Source organism: Drosophila hydei, unplaced genomic scaffold, assembly GCF_003285905.1.
Source record: "Drosophila hydei strain 15085-1641.00,03,60 unplaced genomic scaffold, DhydRS2 tig00008148-arrow-arrow-pilon, whole genome shotgun sequence".
NCBI classification, from domain to species: Eukaryota; Metazoa; Arthropoda; class Insecta; order Diptera; family Drosophilidae; genus Drosophila; species Drosophila hydei.
The window spans coordinates 600,081-624,225 of NW_022045852.1; the positions used below are offsets into that span (position 1 = coordinate 600,081).

Below are 24,145 nucleotides of genomic sequence, written 5' to 3' on the forward strand. Positions count from 1 at the left end.
TATCGTATATAAATCAAATATTATATTAAACTGTTACACTTTTATACTGTTATACCTGTAGAGGTTTGTAATTAAAATCAAGTCTAAGATATATCTTATAGTCCCCGCTTGAAGATATATTCGCTTGTCAGTTTTAATTCTACTTTAGGCCCCATTGCGTTCAGTGTTTCAAGCATTTCAAAATGGTTTATGCCATCTCTTTTCATTTCATAATGTCTCTACTCGACTTTTTATTTATATAATAGATATAAAAATTAATTTATATTAGGTCGTAAGACAGAACTATTATATCTCATTTCATATCACCTGACACTGTTCCATTCCATTTCATTTCATTCCACATTACATCACTTTCTACCAGACAAAGGCCTATTATATATATATAAGTATATGTGACAGATTGTGGAACGTAGGATCTCTTCTTCTTAGAGGCAATGACTTTTCAAAAACGAAATAAGAAAAAAATGAAAAAGTGAAAATCATCAGCTGGCATAAATCAACGCTGTCGTCTTATCAATCACTGAGTCCAGCAACAAAGACTAATGATAGCAACACTTTGTGGACTGTTTTCAAACTAGGGCGTAGCATTAGCTAGGGCGGCGTCGCATTCACTTATCAGCCGCCCAATAAAAGCCCCAGAGAAAAAACAGGGCATAGCGATGATTTTTCAGTTGAGCGGAATGACTGAAATGGATCAGTACAATATGTTGCGTTGAAATGTTTTTATCATTTATCGGAATATTATGAAGTACAAAGTGCAGAGAGCGCCACAAGAGACAACTCGAAGCAGAAACACAACCTAAAGCTAAGCATATAATCTAAAGTCTGTATGCCATATAAACTATATGAATAGTCATAGAAATGCTATATTAGAGCAGAGAAAACTGAGTTAAAAACAATGTTCCAATGCCACTCGTTGCCAACCAGTACTCCAGCTTCCTTTGACTAACATAATTTCCCCATTTAAATAGCTTACCAGATAGCACTTTACAAGCTAGATTACGTTCAAATCAGCGAAACTTACCTAAAAAGAGAAACGAGAGAGAAAGAGAGCAATAAGATTAATGCGAACAAAGCAGAATTTAAAAAAATATCATATATCATATATATATATACATAATATAGAAATGGGAAGGCAAGCTCTTTGAATATACATTTAATATGGGGAATTGTTAAGACTTTGATTTGATAAACGATAACACGATGCATTTATCGATAGTTGTCAAATGCCGATTAGTGCGTGGTATTTACCTAGTATGTGCTTAAACTTTTGAACCACTTTGGTCCAACTAACGCAGGATTGTGTTCTAGCCAGTTTTACAGTCTTTACACTCTCGAGGCAATCGTTGCCATCATCATGGTGGAGCGCTGTTTCGGCCTCGGCACCGGTCTCAATCTCATCATCGTCCTCATCCCCGTAACCGGCATCATCTGCTGATCCAATTGACTTCATGTTGTTGCTGATGTTGGCATCATAATGATTATCATGGCTATGACTGCGTACGCGCATCTTGACCATTTCAACTTCAGTATCATCGTCATCATCATCGGCATGGGCATGGGCATGATCATTGCTATCCGGATGGGGATCGGACATCTGTTTGTTAATCGTCAGACGATTTCTATCACAGTGGTTGGTTGTTGTTGTTGTGTGGTCTTTGGTGTCAAGGCCGCTGGCCGCCAAGTTGGAGGCCACCGTTGTGTTACGCTTTTTGCGCTGCTCCTCGCGCTCCCGCTTGAGGATCGCCTTTTGCTGTTTGGCCTGGCGCTGTTTCTGTTTGCGTGCAAACTTCTCACGCAGTTTCGGACTGCCGAATTCGTCCAGATAGTACATGGTGTCCTGCAGGCCATCCTTGCGATTGATCAGCTTAGCATCAATATGCGGATCCTCATTGATCTTGAGCAGCGGGAAAAAGATGCGGCCATCTGTGCCAAGACTGCGGGCATCTCGTCTCTTGGCCGCGGCTGCAGCAACTGTTAAGGGCGCCAACTCTAGCGGAAGCTCCTCCTCGGCCTTCACTTTGGCCGCTATCTCGGCCTTCAGACGCTGCTGCTCCTCATCCTCGTGAGCGCCGATATTGATAATGATGCCCGACTGTGTATCATCTTCATCCCCATCGACAGCAACGCCATCGTCCTCATCGTCATCCTCCACCTCCTCCAGATCGTGCTCATCGTCACGATCATCACCGATGTCCACCTCCTCGATGCGATCCTCCACATCGAAGCCTTGTGTGCTGTTCGTGCTTTTGTATTTAATGCGACGCAGCGCATTGCTGCCGCCAACGCCAACACCACCACCGACGCCGACGCCGACGCCAACATGGCTTAATTCAAGCGCCGATGCGGCACGTGTACGTCCGGCAGCAGCTGCTACCTGTAGCTGCTCATTGCCGCTGCTGCTGCCCAGCGATTCACTGCTGCTGTTTGACTGGCCGCCGCCCGCGCCGCTCGAGTTGCGCTCGCCGACGCGCTGCTCGATGCCGCTGTCCTGGCTAAGCAACAGCTGTTGTTGCTGCTGTTGAGCCTGCTGCTGCTGTTGTGTATGCTGCTGCTGGTGGTGGTGTTGTTGCCGTTGCCATTTCGGCTGCGAACCGTGCAGACTGAGTGAGCCGCTGCTGCTGCGCACCGGCAGCTGTTGCAACTGCAGCAGCGTCGCCTGCGAGCCGCTGCAGAGCTGCTTCTGTGAAGCGCTCGTCACGATGACACCGCTGTCCGCTGAGCCAGTCGACGTTTGAGTTAAGAATCGTTCGCTCAGCGGAATTTTAATAGGTGCACTAATAATATTGTTAATAGTGTTGTTGTTGCTGCTGTTGCTGCTGCTGCTGGTGTTGGCGAGCACCGCATTGGCGGTTGGCGCTGCTGCTGCGGCTTTTGTTGCTGTTGTTGCCATCAGGTTTTCAATGTCTGCTATTATATATTTGTGTTTTATTCTCTTAATCAAAGTCTTTCTCACATACAGAAAAATAAATATGTATTGTGCTGTCTAGTTCTGCTTCTTCTATTCTCTTTCACTTAGGTTCCTTCACTATTTGTTTGAATTTCTTCTACGCACTGACAACTTTGTTGCATCAGAGTCACATTGCCTGATCAATAAAATGCAATAATATATAGTTATATATTTTTAAAAGAAATTTCTTTATTTTTTAACTCTTTTTTATAGTTGCTTTGTTTTTATTGTTGAGATTAAGAAAGAGATAGAGAAATAGAAATATAAATGGCAAAACATTTTCGCATTTCACATTTATTTTCGTGTACTGTTCATTTTTGTTTGCTTCTATTTTTAGAAATAAAAAAAGCTTGTGAAAAATAGATATTTTCCTCAAGACAACTTTCGTTCGCCTGCGCCACGCAATAAAAACAAATCACCATAAAAAAAACACACACATACACACACACGCACGTGAAGAAAAACGAAATATTTTCCAAACAAATTTTTAAAAAATTAATAAAAAATATATATAAAATTACGCGCAGGTGTTGAATTTGCTGGTATTATTATAATTATTTATTATTTATTTTTATTTTTGTTTCTGTTATTGTTATTGCAATTTGCTAAGAGACTCAATTGGCACTCATGTGCGGGCGCTCTTGGGGTCGCGATTGAACTGAAACTGAAATTGAATTTCCAAATTATCAACAGCGACAACAGCAAAAGCGTCGCTGCTGGCGCCGCTGACTGACGCATATGAAATACGCTCACTCACACACATGCATATACACACAGGCAGGCACGCACGCACACATGCGACGCAACGTACGGCAACGGAACAGCAAAGAGAGCAACAAACGAAAAAAGAGAGCGAGCACAAAGTACAAAGCACACAGAGCAAAAGCGAAAGTCATTAAGTTTTGTTGTGTGAGTAGCAGCAGCGTCGTTCAAGAGGAATGCGGAATGGAACACACTCTATGCTAGTTACTTGATAAACAGCAGCAACAGCAGCAGCGACATGCGCTTCCTTCTTTTAGCTGTAGCCTTTAAAATGGGGCACAACAGTGGGAAATTCACGCTCACATACTCACACATGTACACAGAGGCAAACATATTGTTCTTATTCTAATCTTATCATGGCACGACCCGAAAACTTTGGAGGTAATCAGAGTATATAGTAAGTAAGAACTGAGAATTTGAAGGTTTGGGCGTCTCTTTGTCGCTCTTTGCTGTTGCTGTTGTTGATGTTTTTCTTTTTGCAAAGCGGAGGTGTTAAATCAAACAGTAAAGTATAATGTATGCATATAGCGTATAGCCAGTGAGTATCGAAATAAGCGAAAAACACGAGAGGTGAAACACACAAACAGAGACACGTGTGTGTGTGGCTGTCTGTGAGTGTGTGCGTGCGTGGGGGCGGAGAGGGGCTTAAAACGATTAAGCTTGAGGGATTTGTGACGGGGACTTTAAGGGGTTACAACTTATTAAATATGTACATATAGTAAAAAATGCGCTCGATTGTAAAATCAACAACAACAACAACAACAGCAGCAGCAGTGGTAATAAAAGGTATTGCCAGAAGGCAATTTTTAGTTGCTTGCGTCGCTTGCGTTGCTCAAGTGCAAACAGTGGAAAATTTTCGAGTTGCCTTCGTGACGGTCGCTATTTGTTCTTGTTCTTGTTGTCGTTGTTGTTTTTGTTGCTGTCGCTGTTGTTATTCTTAGGTTGTGTCCACTTGCCATGAACTAGGTCCTAGCACGCAAAAACACTGTTGACAAAGGACAAAGGATAGGCGAGTTGGTTTGAAACACAGCTCGTTAGTCGTTAGCGACGCATTAGCGCAAATTAAAGGAGTGTCGGCGCACCGAAACAAACTGGGAATGAAAACAACGGTACAACAGGCTATGGCTAAGCAAGCACTCCATTCCACTGCAAGCCGTATCATATGACGATCATAAACTGGGAAATTCATTTGACAAATTTGTAATGAATAAAGTTTATATATATATATATATATACATTTATATAACTCTATTCATATTCTAATTTAAAACAGTCGCAATAATATAAGTTTACTAATTATGATTTCTACACTTTTTTCCCTAACTCTATTAAGGGTCAAACAGCAAAACTTTGCATCTGTTAGAAACTGGTTAAATTCCAACTTTCTCCAGTCGTTGCTGTTGCTGCTGCTTCAAATCATTTTTGTGGCCCCCTCAACTTGGTCAACTGCTAACATTTGACCACCTGTCTAGCTGTCTACCTGTTTGTCCATTAGACTAGAAGACCACTTAGACCAACTGACTTCATTGACATTTGACTTAATTGCCTAATGACATGTTCTTCTTCTTCTTTAACTAGTTTTAGTTTCTTAAGGCTTTAGGTTGTGCGCATTTAAGGCAGGTAAATATATATATATATACTTTTATCGACGCAACTTTGACCAAAAAAGTAAACACTAATCCTTTCCCCAGCTAACACACACTAATGCATAATGCTATTCCCATTACCTCTATAATTTATTTAACAGCCACAACAGAACTTGGCCCTGACGCATTTGGCCTTCTCCAAAACCAACACGTGTCCACAAAAAGCTCCCCCTTTCCCAACTATCCGCCCCGCCCTACACGCCCCTCGACTTTTCAAGAAATCAAATACAATTTACATGGCAAATGAGTTGAAACATTGTTGGTAAGGTTAAAAACTTTGGGTCTTGAACTTGCATGTCGATAATTCAACGGCCAACGTCAGGCATTTAATAGTGGGTCTCACCATTTGCTGTTATACACACGCGAGCAGAAAGAGACAGAGAGGAAGAGGGCGAGTAGGTGCTGCCCCCCAACAGGTATAAATAGAACTGAGAAATGGACACAAACAAGGGTTGTGAACAGCTGGGGTTGTTCTTTCACCCAATGCCCATATAAATATCGATTCTTGAGAAAATCCAACACTGGAGTTAAGACATTGATATACTCTATGGAGGATTTGGACTGCAAGTCATATGAATTGCTTATATACACAGCTATATAATATATCTAATCTCTTTTATTTATACCCATATTTATTTATTTAGAAAAGTTCTTCTGATCTTACACTACCTACTCACATTTTTGCATTGCTCAAAGGTATTTTGCAGGTATTTCATTTGATTCCTTAATGAACTTACATTCGTTAGTTTAACATTTCGAATCAGAATTTGCATTATGGTTTCTTCTTCTTTCTTGTTGCATTTGCAAAAGAAAACAAAAGCAGCTCTGTCTGGCTTGGCAACCCAGTTGATTCCGGTGCGTGTTGGAACAAAAACCAATTAACTGGTCAGCAGGTGTGGCCAGTTGAGTTCGAAATGGGTTTGCACTGATCGCTCTGTCAATAGGTAATTGCTTTTAAATGCCAGCGACGCCACCAAATGCAATTATTGATGTTTTGACAGCTCTAGTTATTATTGTTTTCCATTTATATATATATATATATATATATATATATATATATATATATATATATATATATATATATATATATATATATATATATATATATATATATATATGTACAAATATATATAATTGTTTGTTTTCATTCGTCGGTCATTAGGCGACTCGAACTGAATTTCTGATAAGACAAAGTTTACATTCCAAATGTATATGAATTCCCATTTATAGGTTTTCTCCTTTCCCGTTCCCATTCCATTCCAATTCCTCTTTATAAATTATCTTTTATATGTCAATTACTCAATTTTAAAAATTCCATTTCGATTTGTATTCCCACTTGTACTCTCTTTTTGCTATGCTCATTATCCAATTTCAGCAGTTCCATTTCCATTTTCATTCCCACTTAAAAACGTTCCATTTGCCTTTCCACTTGTAGATGTATTTTCTTATTACCCAATACCCAATTTAAAAAAGCTCCAATTTCATTTGTTTTGCCATTTAAATATTCTCTTTCAGATGTTAATTATCCAATTTCAGCAGTTTCATTTCCATCTACAGATTCCATCCTATATGTCGATTACCCAATTTCACCCGTTCCATTTCCATATTCATTTCTATTTACAACCGTTCCATTCCCATTCCCACTGTATCTAGATTAATATGCTACTGTCAATTGTCCAATTTCATCCGGTTCATTATCAGATTTTGGCAATGCTACTTCCAATTTCAGTCCCCTTCCTAGACTCCCCTCTTAATGACGATTGACCAATTGCACCTGTTCCGTGTTATGCCTGCACTGCCTCTTGTTCTTCTTATGCCTTTTCCATCGTTCTTTTGTCCACTCATTGTCTTTCGAGTCTTTGGCAAATAGACGTGAGGAGCCCACATTCAAATAACGAAAATCTCTAGAGGCGCTTTCTTTGATTATTGTTGTTGTCATTGTTGCTGTTGCTTTTGTCACAAATGAAATGCAAATATTTCATGTCACTTTGTGTTTTCTTCTTTTTCTCTCTTTTTCCCTCTCTCTCTCTCTTTGTTGCTACATGTTTCGAAGCACCTTTTACTTTCATTATATCATAAGCTTGCTACTCAAATGACCATATTTGACCAAGAGACGGCGCAAAGACCCCACTAGGCCAGACTGAGCTCAGTTTAACTAGAGCAATCAGCAGATAATGCCCGAATTTCTATTTTATACTGCATTGGGCAACATTTTTTAGATTTATTCATATAAATCGTAAATGATAGACTAGCAGATATCTTATAAACATTTTCATCACCATGAAATTTGCAGAGCGTTCCTAACATTTTCTTCAGATAAGAAAATATTATATATAAATAGAGTCATAGCTAAAAGTAATACAGATCAGATAAAGACAAAGAGGCGTTCAGACACTGACAAATCGATAATCAAAGCAGGGCAACAACTTCTGTTCTTTATTTGTTATTTCATGCAAATACTTTTGATAAGTCAAATTATGTGTCATATAAAGATATTTATATATAAATATATGTAAGTCAACAGACAATGAGATGACAACAATGAAACAAAGCAAAGTTTAATTAAATAGAAAATGTTGATTACTGCGAGCGAGTAAGTGAGCACAATCTATAGAATACATTATATATATATATATATATATATATATAAATGTATAATCAATGTTTAACCATCTCTACATGTATATATAAGCTAATAGTGCTCTAGTAAAATGCAAGTGGGTGATAAATGCCGAGGCAGACCTGCTGATCTGAAAAGCCAAACACGCGATTAGTGGACCACATTCTGTCTATCAGTCTGTCAGTCAAGCAGTCCCTCAATCCATATGTGTGTGTGTACAAGTACAATATTGTTATGTTCCAAATAGCAACAAGTACGACAAAGAGCTGAAGAAGCAGCAACAACAGCTGTAGAAACTGCGTCTTAGACGTATGAAATGCGTTCAGTTATAGTTGAAACTCTATTGTTGTACACAATATACATACATACAACACACGTATACGTATATTTATATTTGTTAATTATGTTAATCATTTAACCCAATTTGTTGAGAATGTGATATGAATGCAATGCACTTTGCAAAATATGCCACTTCGATGACTGAAAACAACAAAAATACCATTGAAACGAATGAAAACTGTTTAATGAGCAAACGAAAATGCAATGCAATACAAATGGCATTGGAACACAAGGCATAGAAAATGGAATGGAATGGAAAGTCAAGGGCTTAGCCAAACAACAACAAAATAAATGAGATCGGAACACGCAAAATAAATACAAAAATAAAAAGAGGGAAAACAAATAATTAATTGATTTAAATTGAATTAAATGCAAGGTCTGAGAGCAGGTGAAAGTGAATGCAGCAGGTAAATGAAAAATTGAAATTAAATGCCAATTAAAGCATAAATCTAATTGATACAAAGTAAATATCAAGAATGCAATTAGCTTGAAATTGAATCCGAAATCTAATCACCAATTGATGTTGAATTTGATATGATATGATGTGAGTGCCATTACCAGTCATTCACATGGCTTTTGGCGTTCCAAATGCCAACGTTCCAGCTAATCGCTGGCCAATCGAGCTGAAGGCCAAAATCTTATCACACCACGCTCGAATGCAAAATTGTTAAATTAATCAACAAACAAAACGAATAAAAATTGTTTTGTTTATCTATCACTCGCTTAAGTATTTTCTCATGTTGCAGGAAACTGTGAAAAACTAATCCAAGCGAGTTATAGTCGACGCCCCGTCTATCTATATGATGTTCATATAGTAATTATATAGAGGCTGTCGCAGATAACCAGAGACTAGACAGTAGGCTCGACTAGGCAATACCCTGTCTCAGTTACCAACACATACACACCCCCAATATGTGTGTGCTTTGGCCAAATGGACATTCTCAGCTTTGCTTTTCTCTGGCAACAACTTCGATATGCCTATTTTAATATATGCATATGTATATATACGGGATAGTTCACATGATGAGGCAGTGACTTCAACACCTGTTGACAAGATGCTGCTTATGATTTGCTATTGTTATGGCTGCCTTCCTTCCTTTCTTTCTCCTCCCGCCTGCTGCTCTTCTTTTCCATATTATTGTTGATTTGCATGATTTGCGAAGACGAAAACAGTAAACAAAAGCAGCAACGACACCAACAATAGCTGTAAATGATAATTATGGGGCATTACATATATACATATATGTATATGTAGATAGAAGTCGACACTGAGTGCTACATACGTACACTGAGAGAAAGAAGGAAAAACGACTGACTGCAGCCAAACAGTAAGCAAAATTAATTCCTAAAGCTTAATCAAGTGCTTAACTACTTGCCAGTAGACAGATTCTACGCTTTGTGAGCGAGTATAGAAGCGCGGTGGATTGTTTTTTATCAACAAGTTACGCTAATTTAACATTCTAAATGTTACAAAAATTAATTTTTTATTTCAATTTATAATTTTTGCTCGATTGAAAAACTTTTTTCAACTTTTGTTTTTCGATGTTTTAAAATGAGTTTTAGACCGAACAATGCCGCTTAGCTGCTTAGCAGCGCTTGGCTTATTAATAAAACAAATTACCACGAATCCCCCAACAACAACAAAATATAAAATATAAAAAACATTTTTTCCATTCGTCAGACGCCAAATCGTGATTCATCTGGAGTGCAAAGCTATAGCTGTTGCTTGAACCTGATTTGCTTGGCTTGGCTTAGCTTTGGCTTCAAAAACTGTTGACCCAAAATTAATGACGACAACAACAAGCATAGCCAAACCTCCATCTAATATGATTATTATGGCCTTTCCCGCTGCTGCCGAGTTAAATTTGCGCTGATGAATTTGCTCGCGACGCAAGTCGAGTTATTAATTGCATCAGCCAATTTGAAGGCACATTTACACACAAAAACACACATAACTAGCTGTTATATGTATGTAGCATAAGTGTCGTATGTGGCAATGAAACTAAGTTAACAGCACCAATTGAGCAAATTAACAGAGAGAGCAGAAGTGAGAGCGGGAGACAACAAGTGCATGAGCACTCTATCTATATTAATCAGAAAACATTTTACGCATTGAGAAAAATAAAAGCAATTTTCAATTGATTTTTCTTTGCACAAAACATTCATTTCTTTCTCTTGGGTCCACAAAGCAACCCCAACCACAGCCCGCCACAATTTATATGTATTTTTATTTATAGTTTTGCGTGCCTACACCAGCCCCAACGCTATCGTTCCTCGTCGCCCCAACAATGCCTCACTGGCCACAGTGCGTAAATGACTGTGCCATGCGTCATCAGCATCGCGCCCCAAAAACGAAACTAAAATAAAAAAAAAAACAAAAACACAAAAAACAAGAAGCAAAAACCCCCAACAAGAAAAAATTGCCGACACTGAAACACTGCTGCTCTCCACACATATACACACACGTGGGCACAAACATACTCTTAACTTCGTCACTGTTCGGCACTCCATCCCCGAGCACTCTCGTTCTCGCTCTTGCCCGACTGCTGCTGCCCACTGACGCAATGCGTAGCGGGGTTTTGCGTCAACCGGCGTCAACACGTCGCAACGTCGACTGCAGCAGCGCAGTCGACTTTGAAGTTAAAGTTTCTTCAAAGTTAACAGTTGTCAGTGCCAGTGTCCCGTTACAAAGGTCAAAACGCACAAACAGCGAAGCCATAGAAGCGAGCTGAGAGGCTAAGAGAGAGAAAGAGGGAGAGTGCATTCGAAATGCTGATAAGCTGCAAGCAAGATGACGCTAAACATAAAGCAACTCTTTTGATTAAGACTTTTTAAATAAATATATGTATATATATATATATATATATTTAACTATATGTTTATATATATACATACATATATATAAGAGGTCACGCTGAAATGGAATGTTAGCTTAGTGATGTAAGTTCCACTTTTATTCTTTGTTTACAAACTAATAAAAAACAGCATATATGCATAAATATTGGAAAATTTCCCTGCTCCGTTCTTCCTTAAGGCGAACAATAGTTAAATGTTAAATAAAATAATTCTTGAATCAATACATTTAATATTTAGCAGCAAATTATTAAAGCTAGTCTAATTATTTGTAACAACATAAATATAGCGGCATCAGATCATTTAACATAGCATTCACAGTTCAAGGCAAAATACACTTTGCAATTCCAATTAGACTGTTAGCAAATATTTCGAATAACCTTTCCATTAAGTTGATATGCATGACTCTTGGCATATAGCACTAAAGTTGGTCTAAATTGTCCAATTTGATTTATTCCCATGTCAACACGAATTAATTTTCACATTAGACTGTATTGAACACTTAATTGGAATTAATGTCGACAATTAGCTTTCAAGCAGATTTTCTTAAAATGAAACACTTGAAACATATTTCTTTGTTTTAGCTTCTGGCATTAGATAAGATAACTACATCTAGACCCACTTTTTCAAGTGTAACTCCAATTACGCAATGTCCAATTGCGATACCCTGCCTCACAAGTGGGTGGGTAGGTGTTTGATTGTTGATTGGTCGGCTACCTGGAAGTTGACATTAGCGAACGTTCGAGCACGTGACATGAGACCATTTATTAAGAGAGACCCGCCAAATGGCAGTTGTTAATTCGTTGAGTAAATTGTGGGGCTTGATTTGTATTTTGTGGTTTGCCGTGGAACTGCATTGAACTGCCTAAAGATTCACAGATTAAACCGAGTAAACAAACCGAAGTTCGGCATATTTTAGAGCTTATCGGAAAATAATGTTTATTCTTGACATATCAATAACAAAGTGCTAACTGATGGAAGGAAACTGTGAACTGAACAGAGCTGAACTTAACCGAACTGAAATAGAATCAAACCAAATGAAATGGAACGCAGCAAACAGTGGAAAATTTTACGGCCAAATCCTTTGTGAAAGGCGAATAATGAATTGTTCCAACAGACAAAATGCGAACCAAATCGCGCATTCGATTCATTGAATTCCACTCGTTCCAAAGTTTCGTGCTCCGATTCCCATTCATATGATTACATGTTTAAACAAAAAGTTTTGTTTATTTCTAGTGTAGCCACCCCACACCTTTAGCTTTCGATTCTCTCGCGTGGCCTCTGCTAATTGAATTTGCATGTTCGAATGCGACTAACAGAGAGAGAGAGAGACAGAGACAGCGACAACAGTTGCCATTAGAGATGTGCTAATTTGGATAATTTGCTGAACAAGAGACTGCATGCTTGAAAATAACAGCAGCGGCAGCGTAGCAGTTGGCCGTCTCACGGCAAAGATATTTGCATGTTCCATTGCTGTTCTGTTTCGTTTCCCCTTATTGATCTGTGCAGCAGACTGGAAAGTTTTTTTTCGGATCGATGTGTGGATCATGTGACACAACTAGATTCCACGCGTCGCAAATTAAACCCAATCGGACCAACCCACATACCTGCCATGCCGTCCTTCCATTCAGGTTATAAATAGACCAGACCAGGCGATAATTGCTTGCGATAGGTGTAATAAAAATGGATAAAAATATATATTTTTAGCCCAATTGTTGCGACTTTTTCGTTGTTGATCGAAGGCTGGGACCCCAAAAACCAATAAACCAGCAAACCGGACTAGCTAAAGTTCAAGGTAAATGCTCTTTTCTTTTAATTATATCTGTCAGTCCCAGTCCACACATTTAAGAATGTTTTAATCGGGTACTACCGACGGTCTAATACTTGTAGTAGTCCAACAAAATTTCTTATTCCGATTTGATATTATCAGACATTAGCTAAGCTATGGGGCCAATATAAACCAGAAAATCTGAAAAATCTTAACCGAAGGCGAGCAAATATACTCTTTTTATTTGCTGAACGAGTACAACTCAAGAAATAGTTGTTAGGTAGAGGTGGGTGGAACCGAAGAGACCAATATCTAGATGCATATCTCTTGTTCAATCGAAGGCGTTAAAAAACATGCAAACCTTTTATCGACTCGATTACTATTTGCCATTTGGCCTTAACTCCATATAACAACAAAGAACTACAAAAGCAGTCAAAGCCAAAGTTAAGGTAAACGGGTAAGAGGGCTCTATTCGAGGCTAATCGACTAGAAGGTACCCTCTACTGTGGGAACTTAACTGCCAAATAACTTTTCTTCTATATGGAGTTTCCTAATTACATTTTCAGAGCATTCGTATGTGTATGTGTTGCTTATGCTCAATTGAAATACGTTTTCTGTCCAATTTGGGGGCAGGGGAAAGGTATCCATAATCCTAATATACAAAATCTTTGTATTCATCACACAAACCTACAGGTAAAAATTATATCTTCAGCTTTGACGCAATGCAAGCTCCGCTTAAAAATATTATAAACTAATCGATTTTTATCGATAAGGAAATGGGTTAAGTTATCGAACTAAAGGGTAAACTCGTACTGCGTATCAATACACCAGTTGAAATTTCAAGACTCTATATGGCTAGATCGACTCAGCTCTTCATCCTGATCAAGAATATATGGTTTATGGAGCCTGCCGCGCTTCCTTCAGCCTGTTACACACAGAATCAAAGGAACGTAGAAAAGATATATCGGTGCAATAATATAGCATGCCTTTTGATTTCATGCTTAACTAATTGCGATAGGTGAAAACAAAGATACTTAGCATTATTAAGCACCTATTTAAAATATTATTTATAGAAAATTGGGAGGGGGAGGAATAAATCAAATATATTTCTTTCGTATTCTATTAAAAAGTTCGACAACATTTTATATAATGAAAGTTTTAATTTCAGCACAATATATATGTAAATATGTTTCGAATTGTTCCATTGCACGTCTATTCGAAATGGAATGGAACACATAACTACAGCTTATTCAAGTAATTGCTGCAAATCCCATCAAACTTGCCCATCTATAGATCGTATTGTAAAACCAGTTAAGTGCAATCGACCATAAATCATTCCAATCGGCTATGCAGCTGATGTGTTTAGTTTCCAATTTAGATGCAACAAAAGAAATCCCACAAATTGTAAGCATTTTTAGCATTAGACTTGTTTTGAAACTGAACTTGAGTATTAGCGTTTGATATAGAAGAACATGCACATATAATGAAAAGTAAAGAATGAAATGCAAGATGGCAATACATGGGCGGCAAGAATGCATGGAATGGAAATGCGCGTGCTCAAGCAAAATCCGTTTCCCTTTCTTTATTGTTTTAATGGCAAGTGGAAACGAACGCTCGAGCAAGCGTACGTTGCTTGAGGATAATGACAAAGACAAAGTCGACATACGCCGGAAAATGTCATTAAAAAAGACAAATTCCTGTACCGTTGTTCTCGACGTCAAAGCGAAACGTGTGTTTACTTTTATTTAATTTTTATTGTTTTCTTTGGCGGCATTGCACTTGTTGTTGTTGTTGTTGCCGTTTTAAGCTACTGACCGTTTTTGCTTTTGTTTCTGCTTTTTTGTACATTTTTGCTCGGAAACAAATGTTTTCTGGTTTCAAAAACTGCGCAGCTCCAAAAATGGGCGTGAGAAATCGCAGCAACTCGAAAGCCGTTCGCTTATGGGCGTCATCATTAGCGTCATTATGCCATAAATACAGCAAAAAGACAAATACCTGCATACATGAGCGTACATTCACACACACACACACACAACATCTCTGAGAGTGAAAATATTTATAAACATTGTGCGCACCAGAAGGACGTGAAGGAAAAAAATTACACCTTGGCGGAACGCGTGGCAAATGAAATGAAAGAACAAGCGCAAGTTAAGCGAACGCTCAGCGAAAGAATGCGTAAGCGAAATGCATTTTCACACACAAACACATACATATATATATATACTGAGAGATCCCTAAAGAGAGGAGAGATTCAGAGATCATGCGAAGCTAAAGCCCAGTTGAGCATCGCAAGCTTTTAGGCAAGCTTTTCATTTTTCTGCTGATCGGCTTTTTTGTTTTTGTTGTTGTTGCCTTGAACCATTGGCACATTTATCGAGTGGGCGTGCGCGCGCGTCCAAAACGAGCAAAAGAACGGAACGGAAACGCGCGCGAGAGCGAAAAGTAACTCGTCGTGCTAGGGATGAGTGCGTGTCGCACATGTATAAAAAATAACACGAAACATACTTTAACGTTAATGTGAGATATGTATGAAAAAAGTGCTGCATTTTATTAACTGACATCGTGCTAATACGGTTCACTGATTCGCTTTGTTCGTGCCACGACACAATTCGTGCTCATTGCAAACGTAATGCAAATTTTTTATATATTAGAAAGAAAAAACAACAGACCCACTCAAAAAGTAAAGGCATAAAAATAGCAACAGACGTTGGTGTTGTTGTTGCTGCTGTTTTGTGCAAACATTTCTTCGCCTGTGCTATTAAAAAACAACAAAAAAACAAATAAGTAAAGCGAAAGAGCGCGCAAAAGCAGCCGCAACAGCTACAACAACAACAAACAAGACGTTGACTGACTTGACTTCTGCTTTGCTGCTGCTGTTAGTATTGGGAAGGGGCACGGCCGGCAGCGGCAGCGGCAACGCCGGCACCACGATGGGGCCCCAGTTCATGCGAATTTTTTTTGGGAATTTTCCACTGGCAACGCGACAGCAACAACATGAATAATTCACTTTTGGCCCAAGGCATGCGCTTGCCTGTCTGTGTGTACGTGCGTGCGTGCATGTGTGCATGTGTGTATGTGTCTGCGTCTGTGTGCAAGTATTTCAACATTGTCGCCAATACGAATTGCATGCACATACGGGCTGACGGTGGCTGCCTTTAGCCAATGAGTCGCCGTAGTCCCCTCGCCTTGCGTTCTTAAAGAGCGTTTGTCCATAAGCTAAAGCAACGCTACAGCAGCATAACAGATCAGATCGGCTAGAGGGAGCGAAAAGATAGAGAGAAAGGGAGAGGCAAAAGCATTTCAACGATTGACTTGCTAGCAAAAGCCACCCAATTAGCGCGCAGGCGCAGCGAGCAGCGCGCAACAACAACAATTACAACTACAAGTACAATAGCAGCAGCAAAAACAACAGCAATGTGAAACGAAACTGGTTTGAAGACGCGCTCTGCTACTGCTGCTGCTGCTGCTCATGCCCTCCCTCCCCCTTTCAAACTGCTCCTCTTTCTGGATGTCAAAGACGAAGAAGGCGAAAACAGTGAGACGCTGACGCTGACGCTAACTTTTTGCTCACTTGTTGCGTGGCGTGCGAGCGAGAGAGCAAATATTGCAAACTTTTCCATTGATGAATTTTTTATGGATCAGTGGACAAGCAAGAGGAGACATTCGGCGCCATGTCATCCAAATTCGATTGTGGAGTTTATTTCATTGATGATCAAATCCTCTTTTACACCCACACGCACACAAACACACTACTTCGTAGCCTTGCAATAATAACTTTAACTCTGTGACTACACTAATTAAGAAAAGAAAAACACTCACTCACACACACACTTGTTATTCTCAGTTTTTGAATATAACTTCATAGAACTTTCGAGCAATTAGTTTCAACACAAAATTGCAAAACATTCGATTCGCAGCAAATAAATCTCTATTGAAATTGTTTGTGCCATTTTTTCATATTTCTCTTCTTTCTTTCTATCTTTTTTTTCATATTTTGTTATATATATATATACATATAGGTAAATATATATATATATATATATATATATATATATATATATATATATATATATATATATATATATGTTTATATATATATTAATATAAATTAATTATATTTTTGTTGATCATATTAAAAATTTATTACACTGCACCACAATAATCAATAACTATAAAAAAAATAAATAAATAATAGATAGTCAATTCTTGTGTGCGTTAATAATTTACGAGATAAAAAAAACGTTGCTGTAATTTCATTTGAAGTATATTTTTTTCGTTTTATTTTCTCACTGTGTTTCGTTGCTTTTTATGCATGTATTTTTACGATTTGCGCGCTTTGTGGCCGCAAGCTCGTTGGCGGAAAAGAGACAAGAAATGTAGACGTACGTAATGAAGCGAAATGCGCAAAGACGAAGACGAAAATGACGAAGACACACGAGACGAGACGAAAATACGTATACGCCTGTTCGGTAGATTCAACGCGAGTGAACTAAAAACGCTGCCGCTTGGAGCCAGACGGCGGCGACGGTTGCGGCAAAACGCAGCTACGACGGCGACTGCTCAGTTGATAGCGACGTCGCGACGCCAGCGTTACCAACATATGTATACACACATGCACACAGCCAAATACAAATGTATCCATACATGTGTGTGCATGCGTGTGTGCGTATGGTTAATTCACATTTTCTTGTTTTTTTTTTTTCGCCCTGGAGCATTGAACGTTGCGAAGAACCGTAAGTTGATCCAAACACACAACGCATAGCGCTAGCCAAGAGAGAGTACGCGCACTAAAGAGAGTTAGCTTGAAAGAGCGGGAGAGCGTGCCAGACAGAAAGAAATAGAGCGCTAGAAATTCTTGTCAGGTTGTGGGGGCCATCAGCCGCCGGCGTAGCTGCTGTTGTTTTGTGCATGTGTGCGTGAACGTGTACACACATGTGTGCGTGTGCGATTGTGTGTAAATGGGTGACTTGCGAGATACTCATGTTGCATTTGATTAGCTGACGCCGCGGCGCTGCTGCCTTACGTAAAACTAAATATGTGACAATTAGATAACGCTCAGCTCCTGTAATATATTAAATGGAATTCACAACAATGTCAAGGACTTGATCGAATTGAACAAAGCGTAAAAGCCAAAAGCGAAGCGGGGGCAAATTTTCGATCAGCGCCTAAAAGTATGCGACAGAAAAAATGCAATTGAGGACAAATTTTAGCAGTTAATTTTCAGGGTTTCTTATACTTGCTCACGAAGTGAAAGAAGTATATTGGTTTTGGTGGGCTTTTGAAGAAATTTAGAACATATACCGTTTGATATCCTAATACGCCCAATAAGGACGTGGCATTTCGAAAAATACCAATTGATATAAGATCGAAATTTTTGCAGACAGCTCAAGACCAAAATGGGGGGTCGCCAAATCGATTAAAATTATATATTCGACAATTTGGGAGCCAGAAACGATTAATATATCGAATAACCCAACTTATCGATAAGTTTGTACAGCTGTTTACAATTTTGGATTCTTCAAGAAACTTTTATAAATAACCAGAAATTCCTACACGTTTATGGATTTGTTTACATGAAACATGTTTTTTTTTTAATTTAACACTATCAAGAATTATATTTAAAACTTATTTTCATTCAGCGATTCTCGAAGAATGTTTCCGCATGGAACGATTTGCATTTGAATAGAATTTATCGAACATTTATCGATCATTGCAATTCACAATGATCGATTTATATAGCTAGTAATATAGATTTATAAATATACAAAGTTGGCTTGCTTACCCATACTTGTATACTAATTCGTATTTATATTTCGTTAATTGCAATTGGTACTTGTCAACTTACCTGGAAAGAGATGAAGAATATAAATGGTATTAGATATGGACAAAGCAAATAACATTAGAATTATATATGAAATGTGATATCTGGATATAGGCAGACTAACCGTTTATGGACTGAACAAAATGCTTGTCATATGTCTTAGCGGAATTGTGCCTGCTAATTCCGACAGTTTTACCGGGATTTGAATTGCCGAATTTAATGGCGCCTCCCTCGCGGGCGGCGCCCTTCAGCTTCACCGATCGATTGTTGGCCGTTTTGGTTAATTATGGTGTCGACGATGTTTTATAAGAAGACGACAAGGCTTTTCCGAATTTGGTAGGTTGAAATTTAGACCAAAGACGCCCCCCCGATACGTAAGGCTCAATTTATTTAATTTCATCTACGGGGACGACAGGAAGGAACTATTTAATCAATACAAATTTTGACTCACAAAATCTGGCCTGCTCACCCTCCAAGCCGAACCACTCAGCTTCCATCGGTTTCTCGATATCTCCGATCACTTATATATATGTATGTACATATATATATATATGCAAATACAGTATGTAAAATGTATTGAAAGGTTCATCTCATCTCATCACAAATCCTACTTTTCTTTGCATTACATGAAAACCAAAAAATGTGTTGGCTGTAATTGCCTACTCTTAACCTATAGAAAGTGGCAATTCAGAATATTTTGGTGTCATACAACTGTGTGAGGGGTTGTATCAGGCATGTCTGTCTCAATTGTACTTTGGTACATCTCACTCCATTATGATCGAACATCTCGAACTAAAGCATGATTGAAACAACTGGATATTTCATAGTCGGACACATCGAATTAGAGTACTTCGGCTAGGTTATTTTAAAGTCGGTCACTCCCTTTATCTTATTATATATATGTATATATAGCTTAAGGCATATTGGCGCATCAGTTTTAATAAAGAATAGCTGACATATGGCAATTTTAAGTGTATTGGTTTACAGCGTAAGGCACTATTTCATTATGTATGTATGTGTGTATGAAAATACATATGTGGACATTCTTGACCAGCATCAACATTTGTATTGATATATCGCTTGTGTTTTACATATACGTTTTTTAATATACACCTATCGCTTATGGTCTTTGTACAAATTCACTCAAAGGTCAGTTACCTTTTCGCACTAATGATCGCAGGACATTCGCATTTTATTCCACTTTTTATACCCTGATCGCATTGAAAACTGGAAATCAGGGTATAATGATTTTGTGCAAATGTATGTAACAGGCAGAAGGAGGCGTGAGACCCGTATGTCCTTGTATAGCACGCGCATATCAAGTTTGATTCATATATTCGATAACTATTCCCATTTACTTGTTATCGAATAGAAACATGATCGAAATCCAGTTAATAAATTATATCTCGTACATCTTAAGAGCTAGAGCTTTTGTATTTAGTTATTTTAAGCCATTTTGGTTTTTGTTGAATTTTGGATACCAGCTCTAAATTTCCTAATATTTAGGTTCAGTGTAAAATAGGGCCATTATGTGAAAGCGTTTGCATCTCTACCAAGCCAATAGAATCTGCAGATAATATGCTAAAAGTTTGATTAAAATCCATTAAGTAAAACAGAAGTTATTAAACAAAACGTTTGGCCAATTTACAAAAGCACATGACAAGCGGCGCCAAGCATTTTTCCTACACATTTTTCCTTCCACATTCAAATGAGAGTATTCTTCGAAATTGCGATTGAATTCTGCTTGAATTATCAGCTGCAACTTAAGTTCAATTTTGAAACTCCTTTTGCAAACAGTGCATTGGTAAAGGCTGCGCTCATGAGCGGTTAATCCCTGGGTTCGAGTCTGGCGGCGATGGGACATTTTTTATTATTTTATTTTTAATTGTGCAGTGGCGGTTTCAAGATTCATAAATTAGGGCATGAATTTGGCTTGCAGCCAATGGACTCACAATTGGAACAGATGAACGCTTTTTAGGGGTCGCCATTTAGTCAACAGCAACAGAAATAAATACATAAATAATTATAAATTAAATATTTATGAAAGTGCAGAACAGACTACGCCATATTCCATATATATGTAAAAAGGGCCGTGAGCTGTCTACTGTTCAATTAAATTGTTTTTATCCCTGCACACTTACTTGTTCAGTGCGAATATACCCTTCTTTTAAAGCTTTCTAAGGCGTGTTCTCGCCTTATACATATATACTAACAACATTCTCGCATTGCATTGTGCCGCTTGCGTTAACGCTCGGTATGCGCCACCCGTTTGTCTGTCTGTCTTTCTGCCCGTCTATGTGGGTCATTATCTTGTTTACGGCAAAACGACGCGAGCGCTAGCAGCGACGTTGTGTCTCTGCAACGGAACGAAACGCAACGCATGATCCCATCGAACAAAGCAATAAATAAAGCGCAGAGTAAGAAACAGAGAGCGCGAGCTAGCTCCCCCGCACAAACTTTTGCAAAAAGCACATGTTTACATACAGCACAGGACATATACATACATACACACACACACACATGATTTATTCAGATGTGCATACATACATCATTATTTGCAAGCACATTTGAAAGTTCATAGCTTCAAATTATATGAATAAATCAAAAATGCCAGAGAGAGAGAGAGAGAGGGTCAACTGAGAGAGAGCTTACTGCAAAGCTTGTGTATCTATCTCGTGCGAATGTGAAACAGTTACTTCATTGAACAAATTCAAAGGGATCGACGACACCATAAAAGAGCGCATTTGTACAAGCTCATATAATGGAGAGCATGAAAACGAAAATGATGAAAAGAAATTATGGATAAACGCAAAATATTGTTATTGCACTAAAACTTCTTTGGACTTGTGTATGTACACTACAGGAAAATGGAACTTATGCAAATTTGTTGTATAAATAATAACTGCAACTTAATGATCTATTAGCCTAAATATTTTCATAGTTGTTGCTATCTTCTTTCTACGTTTTATGAGCTTAATCGCTTGCGTGTTCAATATTACTAAGACGCTCACCTGCACACCTACACATACACACCTACATTCATACACATGCACATAGCAAAGATAATAATTATTAATTAAATTTGTTAGTTACACACATCGCTCCTCTCTCAAAAGCAATCGTCAAATTGAGCAAACGGCAGAGTAAATTGAACGAAAGAGTGAGAGAGCTGACTGTCCAGACGAACAGTTAAACATGTGTTTCCAGAGAGCAAATTAGAGTGAACAATAGACGAAGAGAGAGTGTGAGAAAAAGAAGCAGATGGTTGATCATGAGAATAAAAATTTCAACAGGTAAAAGTGCGCAAGTTCTCTTTTGCCTCTCCCTCCCTACCTCCCTCCCTTCCTCCCTCTCCCCTCTCTCTCTCTCTCTCTCTCTCTCTGAGTATGTGTACGCTTGTGAATTGTTGGTATGTGTGCGTGTTTTGAATGTTTGGCGATTGACGCGATGAGAGTGTAATTATTTTTTTTTAATTTTTGATAGAGTTTCGTATATATTTTATAAAATTATTCTTATGATTTATTTTACCTTCAAGTAGGGAGCCGCGGTTGATCAACATGCTCGTCACCTTCAACAGCCAACAGTAGAAGCGAAAAAAGAGAAAAACGCTATGCAACGCCGCCACTGCTGCACTTTTGTTTTCGCAGAGAGCGCGTAGCGACCGTACCGAGAGAGCGTTCGAACTTAAAATACGACAACGTTGATGTTGACCTTCTTACTCGATGACTGCTCTTCTTCTTCTTACTATTATTATTCTTGTTGTTGTCAACTTGGTGTTGGGCGTCACATCAGCTTAAGAACTTTCATTGCTGTGGGTGACAGAGGGCTGAAGCAACAGCAACAATTTTAAATTCTGTCAACTTCAACGTCAGCGTCACGTTGTCGTCGTCAATGCTGCTGACAGCGCTATAAACGCTTACTAACCGCACACAAACACACACACATGCACACTCACAGAATCGAGAAACGGAGAGGTTAGCTAGACGCGAGACCGAGAACAACGCGACTAGAATGCAATGAGTGGAAATTTGAAGGAAAATATTGCACTCATTGGGCGCTGGCACTTTCCACGTTCTGCTGCGCTTTTCCCATACAAAAATGTTCTTTACATTTTTCTGTTAAACTTTTTTAAAGCAGCGCAACAAAATAAATGCACACGACACACACAAACAATTATATTTATATATATATATATTCATATATATATATATATATATATTTATATATATATATATATATACATGCATAAATATATATTTTGTATATATGTAAGGCACCCAAAAAATTTATCAAAAACAAAAAAAAAAACCAAATAAAGCTATGCGGACAACAGTGAAAAAGTAAAGTGAAGTTGGTTGCGCGCGTTTTTGCGTTTTTCTCAGAGTTACTTCGACGAATTTCGTGCTACTGATAGCCAGAGCGAAAAACAACACGAGCACCGACAATTCAACTCATCACACAACTGTATGCATTGGCCGCAGCAGCGAATATTGCGGCGAAAATCCAAACAACAGTCAGTCGATGCCGACATCGCTCTGTGAGAGCATAACAACGACCGACCGGCCGACCAACGGGCGGGCGAATGGCGGGAGACAAAGAGAACTCTGCTAAGCGGCAGGTCGTGTGAGGTGAAACCGTCGAGGGTAAGTGTATATGGGTATCTGCGTGTGTGTGTGTGTATATCTGTATCTGTGTGCGAATTCGCTGTGCTGGCATGCGCGTCACACTCGCCATGCGGCGGCGGCAGCAGCGACTACAGCGGCAGTGAGAGAGCGTACCTTTGAAAGTGCATGTGTGAGTTTAAGAAAGCGTCTGAACAAAAAAAAAAGAAATACTTTTAGGTGCGCAACAGACAAAACAGCGGCACCCAACCGTCACGGCCGCTGCGAACAGTGGGGTCGCGATAGCTTACGTGACCGGCGCGGCCACTGCATTGCGCCACTGTGTCGCACCGCAAAGCAAGTTTGCAATTGACAGAGGATGAGAGAGTGGGAGCGAGAAGAGAGTGAAAAATTTGAGCGCGAATGTGGTGAGTAAGCGAATGCTCTCGCGTATGTGTGTTATATGTTCTATGTATGTCAATGTGTGTCGGTGTGTGTGTGTGTGTGTGCGTGTGTGTGTGTGTGTGCGTGTGTGTGTGTGTGTGTGTGTGTGTGTGTGTGTGTGTGTGTGTGTGTGTGTGTGTGTGTGTAAAATCGATTGAACTCGCTGGCGCTGCAGAAAATGAATATTCTGACAGCTGCTGCTGTGGGCGCATAGTGGATCAAGCGCGGAGGTGTTAAGGATTGTGTTCAATCGAAGAAACACTGCTCGCTTAGTCAATTTCTGCTGCTGCCGATGCTGCCCCAATGCGGCACGCGGTTGGAACTGCTGATAAATGTCTATT

At 38.9% G+C, this 24,145-nt stretch overlaps 1 protein-coding gene across 8 annotated transcripts in view; it reads right to left on the reverse strand.

Annotated features, from left to right (window-relative positions):
* The window catches only part of LOC111594254 (protein kinase shaggy), a 44,020-nt gene that overhangs the window by 17,913 nt on the left and 1,962 nt on the right, over window positions 1–24,145 (reverse strand). For 3 of the 8 annotated variants that reach the window (XM_030225912.1, XM_030225914.1, XM_030225913.1), the window contains exon 1: window positions 1,252–3,086. The exons of 2 other annotated variants lie outside the window; for them this stretch is intronic. In XM_030225912.1, the coding sequence (XP_030081772.1) occupies window positions 1,252–2,893 (1,642 nt within the window). In that variant the 5' untranslated portion in view covers window positions 2,894–3,086. Of the gene's footprint in view, window positions 1–1,251; window positions 3,101–18,883; window positions 19,040–22,287; window positions 22,698–24,145 lie in introns of those variants that run through there. 3 more of the 8 variants (XM_030225911.1, XM_023307474.2, XM_023307475.2) reach the window with 3 other exon arrangements.